The sequence below is a fragment of the Hemibagrus wyckioides genome, linkage group LG10, assembly GCF_019097595.1.
Source record: "Hemibagrus wyckioides isolate EC202008001 linkage group LG10, SWU_Hwy_1.0, whole genome shotgun sequence".
Taxonomy (NCBI): domain Eukaryota; kingdom Metazoa; phylum Chordata; class Actinopteri; order Siluriformes; family Bagridae; genus Hemibagrus; species Hemibagrus wyckioides.
Window position 1 is genome coordinate 16,083,585 of NC_080719.1, and position 27,692 is coordinate 16,111,276.

The following is a 27,692-nucleotide window of genomic DNA, read 5'->3' on the forward strand; positions in this document are numbered from 1 at the left end:
AGCAGAAATGTTGAAAAAAGACAATTTAATTCCCTAATTTTTAATGTTTTTATTAAAATGATTCCTGAGCTGTAAATATCTATAGAAATGGGAGGGTTGCGACAGGAAAGGCATCCAGTGTAAAACCTATGCCAAATCATACAGATCAAATGATCCACTAAAAACAACGGACCCTGCCATTGTGCTGGACAAATGCTAAGATAAAAAAAAGGGGTATTGAAGGCATCTTAAATGATGATGTAATGCCGTTCCATGTCCATTGTTTAAACCGTACATCCACCTGTGCAGGTTCGAAGTCTATCATATGCCAATCATCTTAACAGCCATGTGCTTGTCTTGCCAGTATCAGAGTTTTGCATTCTTTGTACCAAATTTTAAAAGGAACCAATGTCCAGCTGCTTAACCCTTATGTACTGTTAGGAATGTTTTCATTCACCAGGGATAATTTTTTACTCTTAATTTTGCCATAACTTTTACTGTATTTCACCAAATGGAATGATTTTTAGTGAAAACCAAACCAAATTTGACATATTTTGAAAATATTATTAAAAAATTTCAACACGTCAATAATACACTGTGGGCAAATCCATTTCATCCCTTTATGTTCTGGTCGGGATGAAAACATCCACTAAATTAATCTGCAGTAAAAATATATCAGATAAAAAAAAAAGTTTTCACCTTTTTTTTTGCTTAAATCTGTTAATCAACATCAGTTCAGGATTTTTACTCTTTCAATGCCAATTTAATGAGTGATGTCACTGATTTGGGAAAAAGACACACAAAATGACTTATTTTCAATATAAAAAGTGATTATGGACTGGACATTGACTTTGATGCATCGTTAGTTTTTTTGCAGCATCAAATTTTAATTTTTTCTCACTCATTTACTGTTCACTCATGCATTCTTGATTGTGCTTTTCCCTGTTGGGAAGAGGTAAAATTTGTGATTTTTACTGCTGACAACCAAGTGGCCCCATTAACCCTTTACATAGGCCTATGTATGAAATGCTTGTCTTTTCCTGATGGTAAAGCCAGCTTGAAACTTAAATCCTTCAGTGATACACTTTTTCATTTTTTCTGTAAAAAATCTACTCCACATCAAATTTATGAACATAACAATTTATTACGAACTAAAATGTCACAGTGGATCCAGAGGAAATTCATACTACAGAAGCTGATGACTTTGTGCATTTGTCTTTCTCAGGCATCTTGTCCATGCTTCTCCCGTGTGAATGCGCTGGTGTGTTTTGAGAGCACTTGACTGGGTAAAAGACTTCCCACACTGTGAACAGTAATATGGCTTTTGTCCTGTGTGAACATGCTGGTGTCTTTGTAAATTACCCACACTTGCAAAACTCTTCCCGCATTCTGAGCAGTGATAAGGCATCACTCCTGTGTGATATCGCTGATGTACTGTTAAAGAACTCAGCTGGGCAAAACTCTTCCCGCACTTTGAGCAGTGATGAGGCTTCTCTCCTGTGTGAAATCGCTGATGTACTTTTAAATAACCCAGCTGGGCAAAACTCTTCCCGCACTGTGAGCAGTGATGTGGCTTCTCTCCTGTGTGAATAAGCTGGTGTCGTTTGAGAGCACTTTGTTGCTTAAAACTTGTCCCACACTGTGAGCAGTGATATGGCTTCTCTCCTGTGTGAATAAGCTGGTGTCGTTTGAGAGCACTTTGTTGCTTAAAACTTGTCCCACACAGTGAGCAGTAATATGGCTTCTCTCCTGTGGGAATGCACTTGTGTTGTTTGAGAGTTCTTTGTTGCTTAAACCTCTTCCCACACCGGAGGCAGTGAAACAGCTGCTTTTGTACTTTGACTTGACTCTATTGGGTAAAACAACATGACACTTTAATATGTGATGCTTATACATTCATTTATACCTTATTATACCTAAACAAAACAAAGTAAATCAACACAGAAATGTAATATTTTGCACTCCAGATGTCCAGTGATTTCACTATTGCTTTTTTAAAGCTTTTTTGGGGACACCATATCACTTAATATGTTGATATTTCAGCATTGTCTAACATTTTCTTGAACATGCTAACAAACATGGCAGGCAAAATTAATAGGCAATAATTCCCTCTGTAAAAGACTTATCATAAAAAACCATTCTTAGAATTTCTCATTATTTACAATTTTAAATAATTTAAAAATTTAAAAATAACACAACCTGGACCCCAATGATCACCATTTATGGTTATTTATTTTATCAATAAATTTACAATTATTAAAAATAAACAACAAACCAAAAATTAAACAAACTAACCACCCAAGAGAAGAGACTCGTCATAGTTTCCTCTGTGTCTGCTGAGCCTCCCAGGTAGGGCTCTAAGTGTGCATCAGCTGGAAGAGTCTCTCCCTCGTTACACATTCCCAGGTCTGCATCAGGAATACCAGGATCCGTAACGTCTAGCCCTGGTAAACAGGACTGTCTGGCTGAGCTATCAGGAATGATGCCACCTGGGGATGACCCCATCTTGCGTCTGTTGATGAAGAAGGATCTGCAAAAGTTCACAAGACTGCCTAAAACGAGAGGATAACATGGAGAAAATAACTAATAAATGCTAATAAATTTAATGTACAGCTATGAAAGAGCCTACTTTTAAAATGCAACTTTTGTATTTGCTTTGTTGTGGCTATTTTTATACTGACTGCTGCAGTTAATTAAAGGCGTGTTATACTTTTCGCCCATTACTAATATGGCTGCAAAGGCTAAAAAATGTAAATGCAGACTTGATAATAATTGATATTATAGTACAATGGTCAGGAGTCAGTGTGAGGAAGTTGAGTTATTAGACTCTAGATTACAGCACTGACTGATACTGATCTTTGTTTGGTGTAATATCCATTTTATTATTATACCAAGAATATCTGATTAACAACAAAAACACCTAAAACGTATCTCCTGCAAATTAAAACCACCACACCAATAATCTCTTACCTAGGGGGTTTTCTTTAGGTACTTCTTCTGTTAGATGTTTCTCCAGCATTGCTCCAATTTGTTGGTCCACAAAGATGGATGGCCCTTCACTTAAAGTGGTAGACGTGCTTGCCTGCACATTTCCCAAATGCTAATGACCAGAGAAAAAAAGTCAATTGATGCTCATTTAGTAAAAGATGTTTTAATCTATTTTTAAGTTCAGAAATTTTAATTTCTCAGTTTGTTATCAGTTGGAGGTTTGTTTTACTCATACGTAGATACTATAGGAAACTAGCAAGCTAGTTTTGTTGTTAAGGTCTAAGGAATCTAAAAATATAAAATATAAAAACATTTCTTGGCTATTCCTCTCCAATATATAAAATGTTAAATGTGGTGCACATACCATTCTAAACATTATGAAAAAGTATCTTTCTAAAAAGTTTTTTTAACCAAGGTTTACCTGTGAGCAGGCAGCTGGAGGAGTCTGTGAAGAGTCTGAGTTCATTGTAAGAGGTCTAAATTGTTCTGACAAAAGAAAAAGAAATTATTCATGCCCAACCAACTCCAAAATCTTCAGTAAATTTAACACTCACAGGCAAATCATTAAGTTACAAGGCAGTGTACTTAACACCACATAAACAAATAACCACAAAATGCACAACGCCATTATTCAAGAATCTCAAATAAATTAAAATACAAGCCACAAAGATTAAGTTCAGAAAGACACAAAAATGATAATAATTATTTACATATTTTTCGGGATCATCTGAAGCAAAAAAAAAAAAACTATGAAGCAACAGACACATGGTGTTTGTAGGCATTATGTAACCAGGGGCGTCACTAGGGCTGATCTTAATCTAAATTTTAATCTAGCCCTGAATGTTTTATTTCGAATTTTGCCACCGGAGTGTAGAGGAATTAAGTAAATGTTGATGGGTTTAGTTGAGCACTGTTGCCTTTTACTGTACGCAATTTGGCTGACATCTTCTCCGCACGTGTGCGAGCCAAAATACCGCGAGAGTGTGCGCTCGAATATGCTCTAGAACCGCCCTCGCGATACTTTAATGTCATACACCTATCGGTCTGCACAGCGCCGTTTAAAGTCGAACACACCTATGCATGCTCACACACCACGTGACTAAAATACACACCTATACACACACACCACGTGACTAAAATACCTTACAGCCCTTGAGCGTGACAGCAATAAATAAAAACTTTCAGAAAACACAACAAACGTATTCAGATAATAGTCTAATTTCTAACATTTAATGTTAACACAGTTGATTAAAGTCGGCTAATAAATGTATGTTGTGTCAAAAGGTTGTGGGCCTCCACAGTCTTTGATTCTGAAAACCCCTGACATATAGGACCTTTCTGAATATTATTCCATACATAAGATGTACAAAAGCCTTAAATTAAATAAGCCTAAACATAGATCTAAATAAAATATAAACTGTTAAAGTGCTAAGACATTACAGTCTAAACATCATGACTTTCTATTATTCAACTAATGCAGTATTTAAGTTAAAATACAGACATGACTTAGGGGAACAATGGACCAGAACAGACTCCATCATTCGGCTGTTCTGTCGATTGAAAAAGGATAAATATTATTAAAATATAAATACTATTATGGTAAAATAACCATTTTGCTCAAGTCAAGTCTCTGAGATACTCTCTGACGATTCCACCCTCAAAGAAATAGGATAGAAAAGTCACCAAGAGCATGAAGTAGACAAGATACAAGCAGCAAGACAGATGAGAGAATGAGAGATGAGAGAATGAGAGATGAGAGAACAATGAGAAGAGAAGAGAAGAGAAGAGAAGAGAAGAGAAGAGAAGAGAAGAGAAGAGAAGAAAGGCTGTAAAAAAAAAGCAAAAGAAACAAGAATAATACATACAGTAGTGCCAGCATAAATGAGGAATGAAATAAGAGGTGCAAGTATAATATAGATTAATGTAAAATAATAATAATAAAAAAGGATCTACAAGACACTGCTTCACACACAAGCTGTAACAGAGATAATGTTGCATACCTGTGTGAGAGAAAATGTACTCAATTTAATGAGCTCCTTTTTTAGTAGCAAGACTCTGAAATGATGGGAGGAGTCAGAAAAAAGATTGAATGAAATTTTTTTAAGTTGCATACTGTTTATTTGTGTTTATTATTAAACAATACTACATAAAAATGCTCTTTCAAAACATGTTATTCTTGCTTAGCCTTTCTTCCTGATTAGCCCCTGATCTTTCGGGCTCAGCCCCTGATGTTTTCAAATCCTAGAAACGCCCCTGTATGTAACTATACTACATAATGTAACATTTCATTAAAAGTGAATCCCAAGGGACTTCACATCTTATATACAATAGAGAAGACTGAAAATTTCATTAACCCTAACTTAGCCCTTAGGCTACAGAGGAAGTAGAGATCCATGTGGAATTCAGTTATGTTTAACTTACCTTTTAATTTAAAATATAATATAGTAATCCACACCAAAATCTGAAAAGAAATATGTATATATTTCCAAAAAGCTTTTTTTTTAAAGGGTAGATATGCAAGTTAGCTGTGCAGAATCCTGAGTTCTCCCTGCAGTAATAACTGGTAGTGTGAATTCCACTGTAGAATAAATGGTGAGAGGAGAGGGAGGAGATTGGTTTACTTTTCGGAAAGTCCCGCCCCCTTCATCCAATGCAGATGGTTGAAGTTTATCTCCTGAACGGTCCTCACAAAACCACAGTCACACACACACACACACACACATCCCTTTTATAGCTCATTTATAACAGCACCCCCTAGTTATATCTGCTAAATCCCTCCAAAAATGCATGAGGTCAAACCCACTGCATCATGACTGATATCTGAATAACTGTATTATGCTCATAAAATGAATCTGTGCTGTTATCATAAAGGGCTCTGTGGAAGTGTATTCACATGGCTGCAAAACGTTTAAGAACTCCTGAGCTAAACAATATTCCTAATAATATAAGCACTGACTCTATAAATAATTATTTTAATGTGTTGCAATAACAAGAAGCAAAACATGAGTGGACGGCACTCGTCAGACATTTAATGGGAATCTGGCAGTATCAAAGCTTGAGATAAGAGAGAAAGCCTGCCCTAATCTATACAGCCATCAATTATAGTATTAGAGGGCATTCACAGGGATGTCTACACATCAGATCTGGTTGAAAATTAGGAATTAGCTTTTATATTAACAGGGCTTAATTTGGCTAATAACGCTTTACTGCACAGTAAATACTATAGCAATAGCAAACATGGCATCAAACACCAAAACATTCACAATAAAATACAAGAAGAATAAATATTTATGGGCTTAGGGGTTAACACATTTCCTTAACGTATTGCTTTTTTTATTATTATTTTATTATTTATCTCTCTCTCTCACACACACACACTCACACACACACTACCCCCACATACACATAACCATATGAATAATGTTTCTAATTATAAAACACAGACGTTAAGAGTGGCTTCCTGTGGGTGGAAGTTTATCTCCTGAAGGGGTCTCACACAGCCACACACCCCACAATCACACAATCTCTCACACACAGACACACACACACCCCACACCTGACCAGAACGTTCAGATTATGTCCAAAGACCAATAGCTTTAGTAGCACCATGGCCTAGATCAAACCATCAAACTGAGGGTAAGTAATTTTCATTGTTTTCTGTTTTATTTTAGATGTGAGTGATATCGATGAAGAACAAGACAACGTCGACGACTTTCAAGGAGAAGAAAATAACATTGATCAAGTGGATAATGATCTAGAGGAGCTCGCCAAGGCATTGAATGGATTCTTCCTGCTAAGGGACAGAATATTGGAAAACGTTGAACATCTATATAATACACTTGAAAACACTTCAGGTACAGAATATCTACTAACTTTGTACAATACTATCGAATGTTTGAATAGTTGTCTTACGGTGAATATAGAATTGTTAAGAAGATTTCACAATAGGCGCAGAAGCATTTGAATCTCACGTCAGCTTTAGAAGCTAAAAAATATGTATTGAAAATAATCCTCACTTCATGATTTCAGCTTTGATGAAGACCTGACTTTTTCAAGTAGTCTGTTACATCATGACTTGTTCACAACTCTGAACCCATATGCTATCAACTGACTGAATGAGAGTTTAGGACCATCACATTAGCTTGTTAGTCATATCCCTAATATGGATTAATTAGGAGAAATTATGAGAAGAGTCATTTTTTCCTTGATCACTAATGCAGACAGCTTTGCGGGGTTGTTGATGGTTTACGACCCCCTTCAAGAACAAAACTTCCATAAGAATTCAGAGGTGTGACTGTGTGAGACCTTCAGGAGATAAACTTACAACTTCTATGTTTTATCAATAGAAACATTAACCATATAGAAATGGTTAAGTATATGTGTATGTGTCTGTGTGTGTGTTTCTGTGTGTGTGTGTGTGATTGGGGGGGGGGGTGCGTGACACCTTCAGTAGATGTGTGCGAGACACCTTCATCAACCATCCTCATTGGATTAAAGGGGGGGGGTTCCATCTGATTGTGATGTAGACAAATCTGATTAGATGAAAAGGGGGGTAGGACCTTGTGACATAGACAAATCTGATTGGATGAAAAGGGGGCTGGACCATGTGACGTACATGAATCTGATGGCATGAAAAGGGCAGGGACCTTGTGACGTGGACAATTCTGATTGGCTGTCCAGACCTGTCAAAACTAGTTTGATGGAATATACCAACCATATCTCATATCTCCCGCTCATATCGATTTCCACTTCGCAATATCTGAAGAATTCTTTCATTTCTAACCACACAGGACACTCAGGTGCTTGTTTAATTCCTTTTCATTTTGATACTGGACTACTGCAACTCTGCAGATCTGCTTCTGAGCACCATTCAGCCTCTGCAACTGATCCAGATCCATACAGCTGTGTGATTGGTTTCAAGTTCACCAACACCACCCCATTGCTACTCTCCCTCCACTGGCTTCCTGTAGCTGCACACATCAAATTAAAAATATTGAAGCTTCAAAACTATCATCAAGTCTTACACAGGCCCATATCACAGTAGCACAGTAGTATCTAAAGTACTGACCTGTAGAGTAGAGTATATAATACCAGATGTTCACAAGACCAGACAGGCTTCATAAAGGGGCGCCAATCCTTCATTAATATTCGGAAACTTAATGTTGTGCATTCTTCTGCGTCAGAGAGTAAACCTGAAGTGATTATTTCACTAGACTCACAGAAAGCATTTGATAGAGATTCGAAAGGAACTATTCATTTGTTGTATTAGATACATTTGGATTCGGCTCAAATTCATTTCCTGGATTCACCTGCATCATCAACCAAAGACAGCTGTAGTCACAAATAAGATAGCATCATAGTATTTTCCTTGTCTAGAGAAAAAAAAAGTGCTGAGAACAGCAAAAAGACCATCAAAACAGGAAAAATTGTATATGAACCATGATGAGTGGCTTCTAAAACAAAAACAATCAAAGAAAATAATAATAATAAATAAAAGACACAAAAAAACACAGGAGCTGCTGTAACAGGCTGCTGCTCTCTTAGAGGTCAGAAGAGAGAGAAATGGGTAGTATATTTCATCAAACCGATTTTAACAGATCTGACAGCCAATCAGAATCATCCACGTCACAATGTCCCGCCCCTTTTCAACCAATCAGAAAAACGTACCCGTCACATTATCCCGCCTCCTTTTCAACCAATCAGAAAAACGTATCCGTCACAATATCCCGCCCCCCTTTCAACCGATTAGAATGATTGATGGGGTGGGGTTACATATTCCCTTAGTCATCAGAACCTTAATCACACACACACACATACACACATGTGCACAAACCGTCAGTACGTGACACACCTACGTACATAAACACATGGACAAGTATGTTTCTACTGATAAAACATAGACGTTATAAGTTTATCTCCTGAAGGTTACGTATTCCATAGTCACCCCACAATCACCCACACACACACACACACGTGCACAAACCCAATGTTTATAAAAAATAAAGTTTAATTTGTTTTAGTCTATTGATTATTTGAAATTATTATTTTAAAAAATGTTTTATAAAAATAAAGTTTAATTTGTTTTTAGTCTATTGATTATTTTAAAAAATGTTTATAAATAAAGTTTAATTTGTTTTTAGTCTATTGATTATTTGAAATTATTATTTAAAAAAAAATCTTTTATAAATCGTTGGGTCTCCCAAGTGGTTTCACAACTTAGAGGATCTGACAGAGGGTACAGAACTTTTACGCTCTCCAGTCTAATTTTTAGAGATCACGGACCTTTCTGCAGGTGAGAACACATTTTCACTAACTTGAATCATTTCATTTATGTGTATTAGATTGAATGTCATTAATAATATTAATATTAGAATAATATAATTAGAAAGAATATCTTGCTCTATTTACTTATAGATGGAAACAGATATATAAAGTTTAATTTGATACATTTAATTACAGAACAAGGTCAGACTATACATATCTGGCAGTAGTGTCTAGGAAATCGAGATCAATCAGCATTAGGTAATTTCATTATGTCTCACAGAACATTGTTTTAAGATGAAATGTATAACTCAGAATACTAATAGAATCTTTTTCCTATGATGTCTTAGACAACAGCATAGTGATTATTTCAGATGACAAGTGTCTTGAAACATCGGCGCAAGGCTTAAGAACAACAGAACGATCTGACTCCGACCAAAGGCCTACCGCTTTAGTACATCTGTGGCCTAAACCAATTCCTCAAATTGCGGGTAAGTCATAACATAAGATGTGAATATTCTAAAAATGTAACCAACCCATTCAAGGATTGTAAAAACTCATATGGACAAGTATGTTTCTATTGATAAAGCATAGAATTTATAAGTTTATCTCCTGAAGGTTCCATAGTCACCCCACAGACTCTCTTGGAATCAAATTAAGCAGAGAATCAAGTAAGTCTTTCACATTTTTCTTTCACAAATTAGGAAAAGTGTGAAAATGTGTATGGTAGCTACCCCAAATTTATAACATTTTATTTATGTGGTCACTAAAGGAGATAACAATTACCAATGGTACTGACATAAATTAATCCAGTTAGTTGTTGAAACAAGTAAGCCTTTTATGCACATTATGAAAAGTTTTTTTAAAACTGTAAAGCTAATCTTTGTAATACAAATCTTAAAATCATATTGACTGTCTATATTTTATTCTACATGTGCAATGTAAATTATTCAACTAGAAACAAGTAGAAATTCCACTAAAATAAAATATATATATATTATGATAAAGTAAGGTAAACTGCTGAAGTGGAACAATAATTACTGCTAAAATTCAGTTCTTATTTCAAAAAGTTTTTGCTGCATGTTCTCATAATGTGTGAATGTTGGAGCTGGAAATAAGATCCTCTTTGGCACTGGCATAGTGCTGACAGTAAATACAAGTAAGTTACTGACATTAAATTGTTAGTAGTTAACAAATGTTAACTTTGCACAAAAGCTGCGTCATAATATTTGCTTTGTATATCAAGAGCTTAGTGAGACTGAGACTGAGGCATCACATTATAAAGTTTCTAAGAAACTGGACTGAGTAGAAGTCCTAGAAATAGTACTGGTACCCAATATTGTAACGTTAATATCTGCATATTGTAATGTGCAAAAAATAAGATAAATAAGATAATTCACTGCCATTCATCACAGATGTTTTGATTGTATTTTTGAACCTGAAGACATGCATTTAAACAAATTAAAATACATTTAAAACATCTGTGATGAATTTTTACAACTTACTGAAACAGTTTAAATTTTAAAATGATATTAATGCAGGAAAAATTACCTGAATATACAGTAAGCTTAGTTCCTTGTCCAAATACTATTTTCCATCCTTCCACTCCTGAATTAGTCACACTCAGTGATAGTCACACACACTTCTCGGAGGAGCTAATTTTTTATTTCTTTTAAGATTTTGGTGTATAGACTACAAATGCAACCAATTTGTTGAGGTGTGATCAATTGCAAGTCAATTCTATGTCTAAAATCCATTTCAGTGAACAGAAAATACAGCCCATGATCTCAAAATTTATAGAAATGTGAAGAGACACAAGCATTACAGTTCAACTCAATTTCATGAATTGGATTTTTAAACTTGAACTTACTTGAATAAACAGTAACCTTGGTTCCTTTACCGAAAACAATCTTGTTGGAGTACGACACAAACTGATATCAGCCTAGTCAATTATTTTACAACTACAAGAGGTTGTAGGATTTTGTGTGAGGTTATAGTATTTTGAGTTAGGTTAGATTATTTTAGTACTTGGTGTTGTGTCAAATGTTCAGTTGTGTTTTGACGTATTTAGTGTTTTACAACTAGATGATAAACGAGGTCAGGTCTGATAATTTTACAAATACATTAGTATGTAAAGAAAAGTATGACAATCAATTTAAAATAAATTAAACCATACTACCTGAATTTACTATCAGCTTTGTTCCTTTTCCAAACATAATTTGTCACCCATTATTCACACACTAGTGAAGCCTCCAACAAAAATATACTTCTGCTGCATGGACTGAATTCTAATAAGCAATCACAATTGAACTTTGTCTTTTTATGTCTATTATTTGTCTATTTATGTCTCTCTGTATAATAGACAAGGTTACTTATCTAAAATAAGTAATACAATTAAAACATTACCTGATAGTGCTGTGAGCTTTATTGCTTTCCCAAATAATAGCTTGTGTGTGTTAGTCACACACTCTTATACAGCCACACAAAAACATGCAGGCTACTAACAGTTACATACACTAGTTTGATGTTTTTATCCATTCAACTGCTTTAAACTGGTCAGCATCATGGAAAACTGGAATACACCTTGGATGGGATGTCAGGTTATCCACAACAGGACATCATGCACAAACACCATTTCTCTAACGATAACCCGAGGCCAATGGTAATGCTACACTTCAGTGTTTTCAAAAGATTGACCTTGAATAGATGTTAGCTATTAATTTTTTTGTTTTGTTTTCTAATTATTGTTAACCAGAATGTAGATTATTCTCACTGAATATCCAGCATTTTTCACCAAAAGATATTCTTATTGCATCATACAGTTTATATCATACTAGATTTAATTTGTCAGTACCATTGGTAATTTTTATTTTGTTAATCTCCTTTAGTGACCACAAATAAAATGTTACAAATTTGGGGTAGCAATTTAAACAAATTTAAAAAATTAACTTCATTTTTACACTCTCTTCCTAATTTGTGAAAGAAAAATGTGAACGACTTACTTGATTCTGTGCTTAATTTGATTCCAAGAGAGTCTGTGGGGTGACTATGGAACCTGCAGGAGATAAACTTATAAATTCTATGCTTTATCAATAGAAACATACTTGTCCATATGCTTGTGTGTGTCGAGGTAAGGGTTAAGGGGTTGTATGTGTGTGGGTGATTGTGGGGTGACTATGGAATACATAACCTTCAGGAGATAAACTTCTAACTTCTATGTTTTATCAATAGAAACATACTTGTCCATATGATTGCGGGGGTAATAAAGGTTTACGAACACTTTCTGGAGATAAACTTTGTGTGTGTGTGTGTGTGTGTCAAGATATGGGTTAAGGGGTGTATGTGTGTCACGTACAGGGGTGTCGGGTGTGTGTGTGTGTGTGTGAGATTGTGGGTGTTGATGGTTTACGATCCCTTCAAAGAGTTTGATATAAACAGTTTTTCAAAGTTGAGCTCACATTTAAATGGTATCCAGTTTTATAAAATCAGTGCAAACTAAGTTATTTAGGTACTCTAGTGATGTCTTGTTAAGCATTGCATCATTATACATAAATTCCATTAAAACGATTACCATTAACTTACACAATTTTTTCCCCAAAGATTACAATTCTCAATTTAATTGTGTAATGGTATATAAACAATGACCATTACCAAACAATATCTTCTAGCGTTCTTCTAGAACTTCTACAAATGAATTTTACAAATTTTTAGCACATTTCAGATCATTTTGTCATAAATGTTGGCCAGCATATCTAATATCATAACACAAAATAATAATAATAATAATAATAATAATAATAATAATAATAATAATAATAATAATAATTAAACATTTTAAGTATTTTTTTATAGACCTGTCACATACAAGAACTTTTTGGAGTTTACTTACTGTCACAAAACACTAGAGAAGAACAGGCAATGGAGTATTTAAACCCCAGAAGGGGTATGTTTATTGAGAACTGAGAACTGAAAGCGGGTGGAAAGAGGGAGAGTGGAGAATACTCAGCTTTTTGGAGGAGACTATGAGCCGGAGCTGGAGGGAGATGATGCCGTGCACGGAGGTGAGTGGAGTTGGGAAGAGAAGCGATCGTGGAGGAGAAAAAGGAGGAGAAGGTAGTAGTCGGGCAAAACAGGGGAATAGCGGTAGCTATAATGCTAACAAATGTCAGTGCGATATGAAGTCGGTGTCTAAACGAGACCAGACAGGGAAGCAGTGGAGAGAGTGCTCTTAAATAGGGGAGTGGAGGTAAACTAGATCAGTACTCGGGAGAGTGAGTGCGCTGGCGAGGGGTTGGGTCCGGCGTGCCTGTGACACTCACCTGTTTTAACAATCAATTTTGTTCCAGAACCAAAATATATTTTCCAATTATCAAAGCTAGTCACACACACACTGTACAAACCCAGAGCAAGAAGTGTGATCTCAAATATTTCCAATAATTCCTAAATTCTTGTTGTGTGTTTTAGCAGAATAAATCATTTTAAAGGCATTTTAAGAATTAATTAATTGAATTTTGAGAGACATCAGATTCAGTGGAATTGATATTTTTTCTTTTTGAATCATTTGTAATAAGTTTTAAGTAAGATCTAACTGTAAACTATACAATATTTAATTTCAGTAACTTACTTGTTTTAACTGTCAGTAGTGTGTTTTGCCAAATATCTTATATCCGGCAGTCACACATTATATGGACCAGGAGCAAAACAGTCTTACATAAATTTATCTTTTAAAATTATTATTATTGATCCACTTCAGCATTTTGCCTTACCTTTACATTATATACTCTTACATTTTTGTGTAATTTTATGTGTAACATCTAGCAGCTAGATTTTTATGTAGGTATTGTGAACAACAATATATGAACCCCAATTTGAAAGACTAGTTTTAGAGTTTTTAACATTATTGTTAAAACTGGAGGTCAATGTACATCTTAAAAATGCTAAATATTTTTCCTAATATTTGTTAGCCACTTGTCTCAACAATAAGTTTGATTCCAGAGCTGAAGTAGATTCTCCTGGCCCCTTCAGTCACACACTGTTATTTTCCTAAGCAAAAATTCTCTCTTGTAAAGCAATATTCATCTATTTTTTTATTTTATTTTGTAATACTGATTGCTTCATGGAACTGTAAGTAAAAGTTGTATTATTTTACTGTATGTATTTTTGAGCATGACAATATGCCAGTGTTACATGCCAGTACTAGCTAACTAACATAAACACAGTCAAATTTCACAAAAACATCAGAAGGTTTAGAAAGATTATCTAAATTGATAGACATTGTTTGATATAATGTTTTTCTGCCAACTATAATCTTTGTGTGGTGATGCTTTAGGGAAAATTCAAACTGAATATATATATTTATAATTTGTTCAATGTCAGCACTTGCACATACCTGCATGTAAGAATATGTTTCTCTCAAAATTTGTTAGCCACTTACTTGTCTCAACAATAAGTTTGATTCCAGAACCAAAGTACACTCTCCGGACTCCGGATATTATCATATCTTATTTTGAACAATGACTGTATAGTATAAATCTTTTACCAGGCATTTTTGCACATTACAATATGCAGATATTAACGTTACAATATTGGGTACCAGTACTATTTCTAGGACTTCTACTCAGTCCAGTTTCTTAGAAACTTTATAATGTGATGCTTCAGTCTCAGTCTCACTAAGCTCTTGATATACAAAGCAAATATTATGATGCAGCTTTTGTGCAAAGTTAAAATTTGTTCACTACTAACAATTTAATGTCAGTAACTTACTTGTATTTACTGTCAGCACTATGCCAGTGCCAAAGAGGATCTTATTTCCAGCTCCAACATTCACACATTATGAGAACATGCAGCAAAAACTTTTTGAAATAAGAACTGAATTTTAGCAGTAATTATTGTTCCACTTCAGCAGTTTACCTTACTTTATCATAATATATATATTTTATTTTAGTGGAATTTCTACTTGTTTCTAGTTGAATAATTTTACATTACACATGTAGAATAAAATATAGACAGTCGATATGATTTTATGTATTTTAAGATTTGCATTACAAAGATTAGCTTTACAGTTTTAAAAAAAAAAAAAACTTTTCATAATGTACATAAAAGGCTTACTTGTTTCAACAACTAACTGGGTTCCAGCGCTAAAATAAATTCTCCTGTCTGAATTAGTCACACACTTAACCGAACCCTACATAATAAAAAAACCATATTGTCCTTGAATAGATGTTAGCTATTACTTTTTTGGTTTGGTTTTGTTTTCTAATTATTGTTATCCAGAATGTAGACTATTCTGACTGAATATCCAGCATTTTTCACCTCTAAAAGTTAGATTGGAGAGCGTAGACGTTCTGTACTCTCTGTCAGATCCTCTAAGTTGTGAAACCACTTGGGAGACCCAACGATGACTAAGGGGTATGTCATATTCTGAACATTCAGTGTATGTACCATATCAGTAGAAAACACATGCTTATGTACGTAGGTGTGTCACGTACAAAGGGTTTGTGCACGTGTGTGTGTGTGTGTGTGTCACGCACAGGGGTGTTGTGTGTGTGTGTGTGTGTGTGTGTTTGTGATTAAGGGTCTGATGAGGTAGGATTATGTAACCTCCCCATCAATCATCCTCATCGGTTGAAAGGGGGGCGGGATATTGTGACAGAAACGTTTTTCTGATTGGTTGAAAAGGAGGCGGGATAATGTGACGGATATGTTTTTCTGATTGTTTGCAAAGGGGCGGGTGGATGATTCTGATTGGCTGTCAGACCTGTCAAAATTGAAATAATTAAATATACCACCCATCCCTCTCTCTCTTGTCTTCTGGACAACTCAAGGTTTTAAATGTTAATCAACAGGAGTGCGCTCATCACAAGCAGCTATAGATCGAGGTAGTGTTAGTAACTTTTTAAAAAAATTTTTAAGTTTTTTTAATCTACAATCAAAAGCAATCACAAATACTTCTTGGGCTATGCTGTTTGTGACGCTATGTAAGAGTTCATTTGCAAGTAGTGTGAGCTGACAGCTAATATTAGGGTAACAAAGATACAGGTTTAACCAAGTAATCAATTATATAATCTATTAATACTGCTGTAAACTGATGAAAGTATAGATTGCGAACTTTTTACTTTTCCACTTTACACACTAAAGCACCTCATGCATCCCAAGAGGCACAAAGAGAATAAGTTCCATTGAGTGATCATTTATTAGTTTGTTTATTTATTAGTAGTATTTATCTAATTTAGAATTGTAGCTAATAGGCTCCCATATAATTTTACAATTGTAGACAGTATTAGTAACCACCATTGCATAATTCTCCATTATGCATAATCTCTGACCTCTAAGAGAGCAGCAGCCTGTTACAGCAGCTCCTGTGTTTTTTTGTGTCTTTTATTTATTATTATTAATTTCTTTAATTTTGAGCCGAATCCAAATGTATCTAATACAGCAAATGAATAGTTCCATTCGACTCTGTCAAATGCTTTCTGTGAGTCTAGTGAAATAATCACTTCAGGTTTACTCTCTGACGCAGAAGAATGCACAACATTAAGTTTCCGAATATTAATGAAGGATTGGCGCCCCTTTATGAAGCCTGTCTGGTCTTGTGAACATCTGGTATTATATACTCTACTCTACAGGTCAGTACTTTAGATACTACTGTGCTACTGTGATATGGGCCTGTGTAAGACTTGATGATAGTTTTGAAGCTTCAATATTTTTAATTTGATGTGTGCAGCTACAGGAAGCCAGTGGAGGGAGTGTAGATCTGGATCAGTTGCAGAGGCTGAATGGTGCTCAGAAGCAGATCTGCAGAGTTGCAGTAGTCCAGTCTCAAAATGAAAAGGAATTAAACAAGCACCTGAGTGTCCTGTGTGGTTAGAAATGAAAGAATTCTTCAGATATTGCGAAGTTTAAATCGATATGAGCGGGAGATATGAGATATGGTTGGTATATTCCATCAAACTAGTTTTGACAGGTCTGGACAGCCAATCAGAATTGTCCACGTCACAAGGTCCCTCCCCTTTTCATCCAATCAGATTCATGTACGTCACATGGTCCTACCCCCCTTTTCATCTAATCAGATTTGTCACAATCAGATGGAACCCCCCCCCCTTTAATCCAATGAGGATGGTTGATGTTTATCTCCTGAAGGTGTCATACAGTCACACCTCTGAATTCTTATGGAAGTTTTGTTCTTGAAGGGGGTCGTAAACCATCAACAACCCCGCAAAGCTGTCTGCATTAGCGATCAAGGAAAAAATGACTCTTCTCATAATTTCTCCTAATTAATCCATATTAGGGATATGACTAACAAGCTGATGTGACGGTCCTAAACTCTCATTCAGTCAGTTGATAGCATATGGGTTCAGAGTTGTGAACAAGTCATGATGTAACAGACTACTTGAAAAAGTCAGGTCTTCATCAAAGCTGAAATCATGAAGTGAGGATTATTTTCAATACGTATTTTTTAGCTTCTAAAGCTGACGTGAGATTCAAATGCTTCTGCGCCTATTGTGAAATCTTCTTAACAATTCTATATTCACCGTAAGACAACTATTCAAACATTCGATACTATTGTACAAAGTTAGTAGATATTCTGTACCTGAAGTGTTTTCAAGTGTATTATATAGATGTTCAACGTTTTCCAATATTCTGTCCCTTAGCAGGAAGAATCCATTCAATGCCTTGGCGAGCTCCTCTAGATCATTAGCCACTTGATCAACGTTATTTTCTTCTCCTTGAAAGTCGTCGACGTTGTCTTGTTCTTCATCGATATCACTCACATCTAAAATAAAACAGAAAACAATGAAAATTACTTACCCTCAGTTTGATGGTTTGATCTAGGCCATGGTGCTACTAAAGCTCTTGGTCTTTGGACATAATCTGAACGTTCTGGTCAGGTGTGGGGTGTGTGTGTGTCTGTGTGTGAGAGATTGTGTGATTGTGGGGTGTGTGGCTGTGTGAGACCCCTTCAGGAGATAAACTTCCACCCACAGGAAGCCACTCTTAACGTCTGTGTTTTATAATTAGAAACATTATTCATATTCAACATTATTCATATGGTTATGTGTATGTGGGGGTAGTGTGTGTGTGTGTGTGTGTGTGTGTGTGTGAGAGAGAGAGAGAGAGATAAATAATAAAATAATAATAAAAAAGCAATATGTTAAGGAAATGTGTTAACCCCTAAGACCATAAATATTTATTCTTCTTGTATTTTATTGTGAATGTTTTGGTGTTTGATGCCATGTTTGCTATTGCTATAGTATTTACTGTGCAGTAAAGCGTTATTAGCCAAATTAAGCCCTGTTAATATAAAAGCTAATTCCTAATTTTCAACCAGATCTGATGTGTAGACATCCCTGTGAATGCCCTCTAATACTATAATTGATGGCTGTATAGATTAGGGCAGGCTTTCTCTCTTATCTCAAGCTTTGATACTGCCAGATTCCCATTAAATGTCTGACGAGTGCCGTCCAGAAGTTTTTCTTCTTATTATTGCAACACATTAAAATAATTATTTATAGAGTCAATGCTTATATTGTTAGGAATATTGTTTAGCTCAGGAGTTCTTAAACTTTTTGCAGCCATGTGAATACACTTCCACAGAGCCCTTTATGATAACAGCACAGATTCATTTTATGAGCATAATACAGTTATTCAGATATCAGTCATGATGCAGTGGGTTTGACCTCATGCATTTTTGGAGGGATTTAGCAGATATAACTAGGGGGTGCTGTTATAAATGAGCTATAAAAGGGATGTGTGTGTGTGTGTGAGTGATTGTGGTTTTGTGAGGACCGTTCAGGAGATAAACTTCAACCATCTGCATTGGATGAAGGGGGCGGGACTTTCCGAAAAGTAAACCAATCTCCTCCCTCTCCTCTCACCATTTATTCTACAGTGGAATTCACACTACCAGTTATTACTGTAGGGAGAACTCAGGATTCTGCACAGCTAACTTGCATATCTACCCTTTAAAAAAAAAGCTTTTTGGAAATATATACATATTTCTTTTCAGATTTTGGTGTGGATTACTATATTATATTTTAAATTAAAAGGTATGTTAAACATAACTGAATTCCACATGGATCTCTACTTCCTCTGTAGCCTAAGGGCTAAGTTAGGGTTAATGAAATTTTCAGTCTTCTCTATTGTATATAAGATGTGAAGTCCCTTGGGATTCACTTTTAATGAAATGTTACATTATGTAGTATAGTTACATACAGGGGCGTTTCTAGGATTTGAAAACATCAGGGGCTGAGCCCGAAAGATCAGGGGCTAATCAGGAAGAAAGGCTAAGCAAGAATAACATGTTTTGAAAGAGCATTTTTATGTAATATTGTTTAATAATAAACACAAATAAACAGTATGCAACTTTAAAAAATTTCATTCAATCTTTTTTCTGACTCCTCCCATCATTTCAGAGTCTTGCTACTAAAAAAGGAGCTCATTAAATTGAGTACATTTTCTCTCACACAGGTATGCAACATTATCTCTGTTACAGCTTGTGTGTGAAGCAGTGTCTTGTAGATCCTTTTTTATTATTATTATTTTACATTAATCTATATTATACTTGCACCTCTTATTTCATTCCTCATTTATGCTGGCACTACTGTATGTATTATTCTTGTTTCTTTTGCTTTTTTTTACAGCCTTTCTTCTCTTCTCTTCTCTTCTCTTCTCTTCTCTTCTCTTCTCTTCTCTTCTCTTCTCTTCTCTTCTCTTCTCATTGTTCTCTCATCTCTCATTCTCTCATCTGTCTTGCTGCTTGTATCTTGTCTACTTCATGCTCTTGGTGACTTTTCTATCCTATTTCTTTGAGGGTGGAATCGTCAGAGAGTATCTCAGAGACTTGACTTGAGCAAAACGGTTATTTTACCATAATAGTATTTATATTTTAATAATATTTATCTCCTGAAGGTGTCACGCACACATCTACTGAAGGTGTCACGCACACCCCCCCCATCACACACACACCCACCAAATATAATATTTAATTATATTTATCGACAGAACAGCTGAATGATGGAGTCTGTTCTGGTCCATTGTTCCCCTAAGTCATGTCTGTATTTTAACTTAAATACTGCATTAGTTGAATAATAGAAAGTCATGATGTTTAGACTGTAATGTCTTAGCGCTTTAACAGTTTATATTTTATTTAGATCTATGTTTAGGCTTATTTAATTTAAGGCTTTTGTACATCTTATGTATGGAATAACATTCAAAAAGGTCCTATATGTCAGGGGTTTTCAGAATCAAAGACTGTGGAGGCCCACAACCTTTTGACACAACATACATTTATTAGCCGACTTTAATCAACTGTGTTAACATTAAATGTTAGAAATTAGACTATTATCTGAATACGTTTGTTGTGTTTTCTGAAAGTTTTTATTTATTGCTGTCACGCTCAAGGGCTGTAAGGTATTTTAGTCACGTGGTGTGTGTGTATAGGTGTGTATTTTAGTCACGTGGTGTGTGAGCATGCATAGGTGTGTTCGACTTTAAACGGCGCTGTGCAGACCGATAGGTATATGACATTAAAGTATCGCGAGGGCGGTTCTAGAGCATATTCGAGCGCACACTCTCGCGGTATTTTGGCGAGCGCACGTGCGGAGATGTCAGCCAAATTGCGTACAGTAAAAGGCAACAGTGCTCAACTAAACCCATCAACATTTACTTAATTCCTCTACACTCCGGTGGCAAAATTCGAAATAAAACATTCAGGGCTAGATTAAAATTTAGATTAAGATCAGCCCTAGTGACGCCCCTGGTTACATAATGCCTACAAACAGCATGTGTCTGTTGCTTCATATTTTTTTTTTTTTTGCTTCAGATGATCCCGAAAAATATGTAAATAATTATTATCATTTTTGTGTCTTTCTGAACTTAATCTTTGTGGCTTGTATTTTAATTTATTTGAGATTCTTGAATAATGGCGTTGTGCATTTTGTGGTTATTTGTTTATGTGGTGTTAAGTACACTGCCTTGTAACTTAATGATTTGCCTGTGAGTGTTAAATTTACTGAAGATTTTGGAGTTGGTTGGGCATGAATAATTTCTTTTTCTTTTGTCAGAACAATTTAGACCTCTTACAATGAACTCAGACTCTTCACAGACTCCTCCAGCTGCCTGCTCACAGGTAAACCTTGGTTAAAAAAACTTTTTAGAAAGATACTTTTTCATAATGTTTAGAATGGTATGTGCACCACATTTAACATTTTATATATTGGAGAGGAATAGCCAAGAAATGTTTTTATATTTTATATTTTTAGATTCCTTAGACCTTAACAACAAAACTAGCTTGCTAGTTTCCTGTAGTATCTACGTATGAGTAAAACAAACCTCCAACTGATAACAAACTGAGAAATTAAAATTTCTGAACTTAAAAATAGATTAAAACATCTTTTACTAAATGAGCATCAATTGACTTTTTTTCTCTGGTCATTAGCATTTGGGAAATGTGCAGGCAAGCACGTCTACCACTTTAAGTGAAGGGCCATCCATCTTTGTGGACCAACAAATTGGAGCAATGCTGGAGAAACATCTAACAGAAGAAGTACCTAAAGAAAACCCCCTAGGTAAGAGATTATTGGTGTGGTGGTTTTAATTTGCAGGAGATACGTTTTAGGTGTTTTTGTTGTTAATCAGATATTCTTGGTATAATAATAAAATGGATATTACACCAAACAAAGATCAGTATCAGTCAGTGCTGTAATCTAGAGTCTAATAACCCAACTTCCTCACACTGACTCCTGACCATTGTACTATAATATCAATTATTATCAAGTCTGCATTTGCATTTTTTAGCCTTTGCAGCCATATTAGTAATGGGCGAAAAGTATAACACGCCTTTAATTAACTGCAGCAGTCAGTATAAAAATAGCCACAACAAAGCGAATACAAAAGTAGCATTTTAAAAGTAGGCTCTTTCATAGCTGTACATTAAATTTATTAGCATTTATTAGTTATTTTCTCCATGTTATCCTCTCGTTTCAGGCAGTCTTGTGAACTTTTGCAGATCCTTCTTCATCAACAGACGCAAGATGGGGTCATCCCCAGGTGGCATCATTCCTGATAGCTCAGCCAGACAGTCCTGTTTACCAGGGCTAGACGTTACGGATCCTGGTATTCCTGATGCAGACCTGGGAATGTGTAACGAGGGAGAGACTCTTCCAGCTGATGCACACTTAGAGCCCTACCTGGGAGGCTCAGCAGACACAGAGGAAACTATGACGAGTCTCTTCTCTTGGGTGGTTAGTTTGTTTAATTTTTGGTTTGTTGTTTATTTTTAATAATTGTAAATTTATTGATAAAATAAATAATAACCATAAATGGTGATCATTGGGGTCCAGGTTGTGTTATTTTTAAATTTTAAAATTATTTAAAATTGTAAATGATGAGCAATTCTAAGAACGTTTTTTTTTAAAGTCTTTTACAGAGGGAATTATTGCCTATTAATTTTGCCTGCCATGTTTGTTAGCATGTTCAAGAAAATGTTGGGCTAAAATAGACAATGCTGAAATATCAACATATTAAGTGATATGGTGTCCCTAAAAAAAGCTTAAAAAAGCAATAGTGAAATCACTGGACATCTGGAGTGTAAAATATTACATTTCTGTGTTGATTTACTTGGTTTTGTTTAGGTATAATAAGATATAAATGAATGTATAAGCATCACATATTAAAGTGTCATGTTGTTTTACCCAATAGAGTCAAGTCAAAGTACAAAAGCAGCTGTTTCACTGCCTCCGGTGTGGGAAGAGGTTTAAGCAACAAAGAACTCTCAAACGACACAAGTGCATTCCCACAGGAGAGAAGCCATATTACTGCTCACTGTGTGGGACAAGTTTTAAGCAACAAAGTGCTCTCAAACGACACCAGCTTATTCACACAGGAGAGAAGCCATATCACTGCTCACAGTGTGGGAAGAGTTTTAAGCAACAAAGTGCTCTCAAACAACATCAGGTCATTCACACAGGAGAAAAGCCACATCACTGCTCAGAATGCGGGAAGAGTTTTGCCCAGCTGGGTTCTTTAACAGTACATCAGCGGTATCACACAGGAGAGAAGCCTCATCACTGCTCAAAGTGCGGGAAGAGTTTTGCCCAGCTGGGTTCTTTAACAGTACATCAGCGGTATCACACAGGAGTGATGCCTTATCACTGCTCAGAATGCGGGAAGAGTTTTGCAAGTGTGGGTAATTTACAAAGACACCAGCATGTTCACACAGGACAAAAGCCATATTACTGTTCACAGTGTGGGAAGTCTTTTACCCAGTCAAGTGCTGTCAAAACACACCAGCGCATTCACACGGGAGAAGCGTGGACAAGATGCCTGAGAAAGACAAATGCACATCAGCTTCTGTAGTATGAATTTCCTCTGGATCCACTGTGACATTTTGGTTCATAATAAATTATGTTCATGAATTTGATGTGGAGTAGATTTTTTACAGAAAAAATGAAAAAGTGTATCACTGAAGGATTTTAGTTTCAAGCTGGCTTTACCATCAGGAAAAGACAAGCATTTCATACATAGGCCTATGTAAAGGGTTAATGGGACCACTTGGTTGTCAGCAGTAAAAATCACAAATTTTACCTCTTCCCAACAGGGAAAAGCACAATCAAGAATGCATGATCATATAGTGTCATGACTGTGCAGTCAAAAAATGTCATTATGGGGCAAAAACATCCATGAACAGTAAATGAGTGAGAAAAAAATTAAATTTGATGCTGCAAAAAAACTAACGATGCTCAGCCTCTGACTGGAGATCGGTCTGCTGTTCTGTAAGAGGCAGCTTCCGGTGTGCGTCGCTATAATTATCTATAAGAGACAATCCAAAAATTAAAACAATCCACTGCTTGTTTACCATTTAACCTTTTAAATTAAGGATAGTATATGGAAAGGATTTCTACATCCTTGTAGTATACATAATTTTAACTTTATATGCAGACCAAGACTCCTGGGGTTGCTCCAAACACTTAGTTGCCCTCTGAATCCCTTCACCCTTGTATGGAGGCCATAAACACACACCATTCTTCACCCAGACTGCAGGCACAACCTCCACTTCTTCAGTGTCAACAAAGCTGACAATGTGGTACATTATTTCTGCCAGCAAAACACAAATATTTTACAAAGATAATATAAAGTCAAATAGAGAAAAATCAATTAAAGTGTAGCACAAAAACTCCAATTACAATTCTGAAAGAAATAATATAATAAAAAAAAAACTACAAACATTTTATTTTAAATGAAGAAGGGGGAAAACAGCAAACCTGCCCTTTCCCTCAAGCGGCAACCTCACATACTTGTGTATATTTGGTCTAAGCCTAGCACATTTCAGCTCCAATGACAGATTTGAAACAACAAAAATTCCCAATTCCTGAGAACATATTGGGTAGTCAAACAAGCTTTCTTTCTTGGAATACTCCCTATAAACAACAAACTCACAACCTTTAAACAAAATAATGTTTTGTACCAGAACAACAACATTGTTAACCTCAATGCAATTATCACCATCTGAAGTTTTAATGACAACACCATCCTTACTCAATTCTCTGAACTGCCCAACAGTTCCAGCAAACATCTGTGGAACTGGCCCGTCTGTGTGCCTGAATTTTCTGTGTTTTCAAAGCCTGTACTTCACTGCTGCTTTTTGGGTGGACAGCTTGCATTTCAGACAGCCTTCGAATTACCTGAGCCAAGGGTCTATGTGGTTTCCTGATCTTTTTTTTTTTTTTTTTAATTTCTGCAAGTAATTTTCAAAAAGGAAAGCCAGATATTAGGTCCATGATGAATGACCATGAAGTCGGACATCACCGCTAAGGTGAATCAATCCGTGTATATTGTACACTACAAATTCAGGGCCATACAACTTACTGAAATGTTCAACAAATGAGACAAGCAATGTGTTTCCACTTTAACCTTTCTTCCAGACTCCTTGGTTTTCTGGCAAATTCACCCGGGAACATAATCTTTATATGACTTAATCTCTCCGAGATAGATTTTACCTGACGCCCAGAAAGACGACATTGTAGAGGCCCAATACTGCTTATCCACAAATGCAGCAGAATGTCTTTAGAAGACAGATATCTAATCTAATAACAACAGACATACAACATGCACAGTTTATTAACAATATAGAAGTTGATTAAACTAAACTAAAGTTGTTCATGTTAATTTCAGCTAAAGTCATAAATCTGTCTCATCGACACTACTTAAAAAGGCTATTAAAAGGACAAAAGAAAATCCACTCAGACTCAGTAGCCATTCAGTCACTAGCTCTAGTGTCTTAATGGTGCTGCAGACTGAACCATTAGTTTCTTTGTCTTGGATCATTTTGCCAACATTTTTTTAATTCCACACATTCACACCTCTTGTCTGCTTCAATTGCCCATCAAAATAATCTTGTCAATGATTGTTTTCTTTTCTTCAGATTTACTTCATTTATATTCACTTAAATCACTGCCCACTTATCAGTAATTCCTTGTATAGCTTGTTTTTAAATCAATTTTGATGAAAAGGTCTGCTATTTGATGTTAAAGAATTTTTAACTATAACACATTTTCAGTTTTTTATTCTTTTTGACAAAATTAACTTTATAAATATGTTTAAAATAAATATAAACCACTAAACATCTTACAAGGATACTGTAAAGCACATTCATGTCAAAGACCTTTTACTCTTCGGCTAACCAAATCCCACCCAGATCTCAGCGGAATATTTTTCTTTTTCTGGTGGACCAAACTCAAGCCAGGGCTCAGCCAGACACATACAATTTGCTTTTGGTGGACCAGACTCCAGCCAGAGCCCTGCATAATGCTGTTTGACACAAGGGTTTGAAAAAGACAGCGCCAGCAACAAGCCAGAAGTGCCGAATGTAAGCCAGACTCGACCCAAACTCTGTTGCTATCTGGGATGTGACAAATCAGCAATGCGCATAAAGTGTGTGTGTTCCTAGTGTGTTCCTTTTTGTGACTATTTGCCAGCATGTTGGCCATAGGTAGTCTGTGATCTTGATCATAAGATGTTGGTCCCAAGAGGCTTTGCAGATCTGCTTTGAGACCACATACTGAGAAGTGTTGTGAACCACCTGAGGACAGCAACACACTAGATTTCCAGACAGGAGGGTTCATTGTTTTTGTAATAAACACTGGATCAGCAAGGACCTGAAGGAACTACTGAACAAAAAGAAACAAGCTTTCAGGCAGAAGGAGATGGAAGAGATGAAGAGGGTGCAGAAAGATTACAAGCTAAGACTGAGGAGAACAAAGAACTCTACAGAAGAAATCTGGAGAGAGGGTAGGCTTCAACAGAGCAACACAAAGGAAGTTTCAGATGTCCTGGAGTAATGCAATGTTCTGAGTAGTATAAAACTGGAATTTCATTGGATATTGATACTTAAATGTTTTGTATGCTCATGAAAATACACTTAAATTTAAAATATTCCTGTTTTAGAGTGATACCCTCCGAGTTAGAGTCCCATCAATTACTTGTCAGAGAGAGAGGGATGGGTGGTACATTTCATTATTTCAATTTTGACAGGTCTGACAGCCAATCAGAATCGTCCACGTCACAACGTCCCGCCCCTTTTCAACCAATCAGAAAAACGTATCCGTCACATTATCCCGCCTCCTTTTCAACCAATCAGAAAAACGTATTCGTCACAATATCCCGCCCCCCTTTCAACCGATGAGGACGATTGATGGGGAGGTTACATAATCCTACTGTCAGGAACAGCTGGACAGTTCCCTGCCAGGCCCAGAGAGGGCGCTGGCAGGTGAACCTTGGAAGCCTGCTTCTTTGTGTGTCTTTTGTTACGCCCTTCCTATTGTTCCTATCCTGATTGTGTCACCTGTATCCCATTAGCCCTAATGTCTACCCCTATAAATAGGGAGCCTTGTGTTTGTGTCCTTGTCCATGATTGTTATCTGTACTGTGGTTTCTGTTGGGGTTTTGTTTGCTAGGTTCCATGTCCAAGCTAAGGTCTAGGTTTTGTTTAGTTAACCACGCCATATCTAGTGTTACGTATGTTTCCCTATGTCGCGTCTTAAATGTAATAAAAGCAGTGCTTCGCTGAATCCTGCGCATGGGTCTCATTACACCGTGTGTTGGCGTGCGCACACACACCAGGGGCATCTGGGGTCGAGCCCCGCATAGGGCGGGGGTCCCAGACGTTACACCTACATCATCAGATCCTTAATCACAAACATACACGCACAAACCCCCTGTACGTGACACACCTACGTACATAAGCATGTGTTTTCTACTGATATGACATATTGTATAAGTTTATGTACAGAATGACATATTCCCTTAGTCATCGTTGGGTCTCCCTGAACATGACACACACACATGCACAAACCCTCTGTACATGACACACCTACGTACATAAGCATGTGTTTCGAACTGATATGGTACATACACTGAATGTCCAGAATATGACATACCCCTTAGTCATCGTTGGGTCTCCCAAGTGG

At 36.1% G+C, this 27,692-nt stretch overlaps 2 protein-coding genes across 5 annotated transcripts; one reads left to right on the forward strand and one right to left on the reverse strand.

Moving 5' to 3' along the window:
* Positions 1-19: 19 nt before the first annotated feature.
* On the reverse strand, positions 20-7,400 carry LOC131360535 (zinc finger protein 239-like). Of its 4 annotated transcripts, XM_058401104.1 has the most exons (7): positions 5,389-7,400; positions 4,968-5,022; positions 4,469-4,517; positions 3,389-3,453; positions 2,950-3,079; positions 2,275-2,531; positions 20-1,828 (listed from the first exon to the last, which is right to left on the reverse strand). In XM_058401104.1, the coding sequence occupies exons 4-7, from the start codon at positions 3,431-3,433 to the stop codon at positions 1,166-1,168; spliced, it is 1,095 nt and encodes a 364-aa protein (XP_058257087.1). In that variant the 5' UTR covers positions 3,434-3,453; positions 4,469-4,517; positions 4,968-5,022; positions 5,389-7,400; the 3' UTR covers positions 20-1,165. The 4 variants fall into 4 exon arrangements, with proteins under 4 accessions (XP_058257087.1, XP_058257086.1, XP_058257088.1 ...); XM_058401103.1 differs by lacking the exon at positions 4,469-4,517 and having other exon boundaries at positions 5,389-7,395; XM_058401105.1 differs by lacking the exons at positions 4,469-4,517; positions 4,968-5,022 and having other exon boundaries at positions 5,389-7,398.
* A 2,157-nt stretch (positions 7,401-9,557) lies between these two features.
* Positions 9,558-23,614, forward strand: LOC131360538 (zinc finger protein 239-like). Its single transcript, XM_058401109.1, has 5 exons — positions 9,558-9,719; positions 21,291-21,355; positions 21,665-21,794; positions 22,213-22,469; positions 22,927-23,614. Exons 2-5 carry the CDS (start codon positions 21,311-21,313, stop codon positions 23,581-23,583), a joined length of 1,089 nt encoding a protein of 362 aa, XP_058257092.1. The 5' UTR covers positions 9,558-9,719; positions 21,291-21,310; the 3' UTR covers positions 23,584-23,614.
* Positions 23,615-27,692: the final 4,078 nt, after the last annotated feature.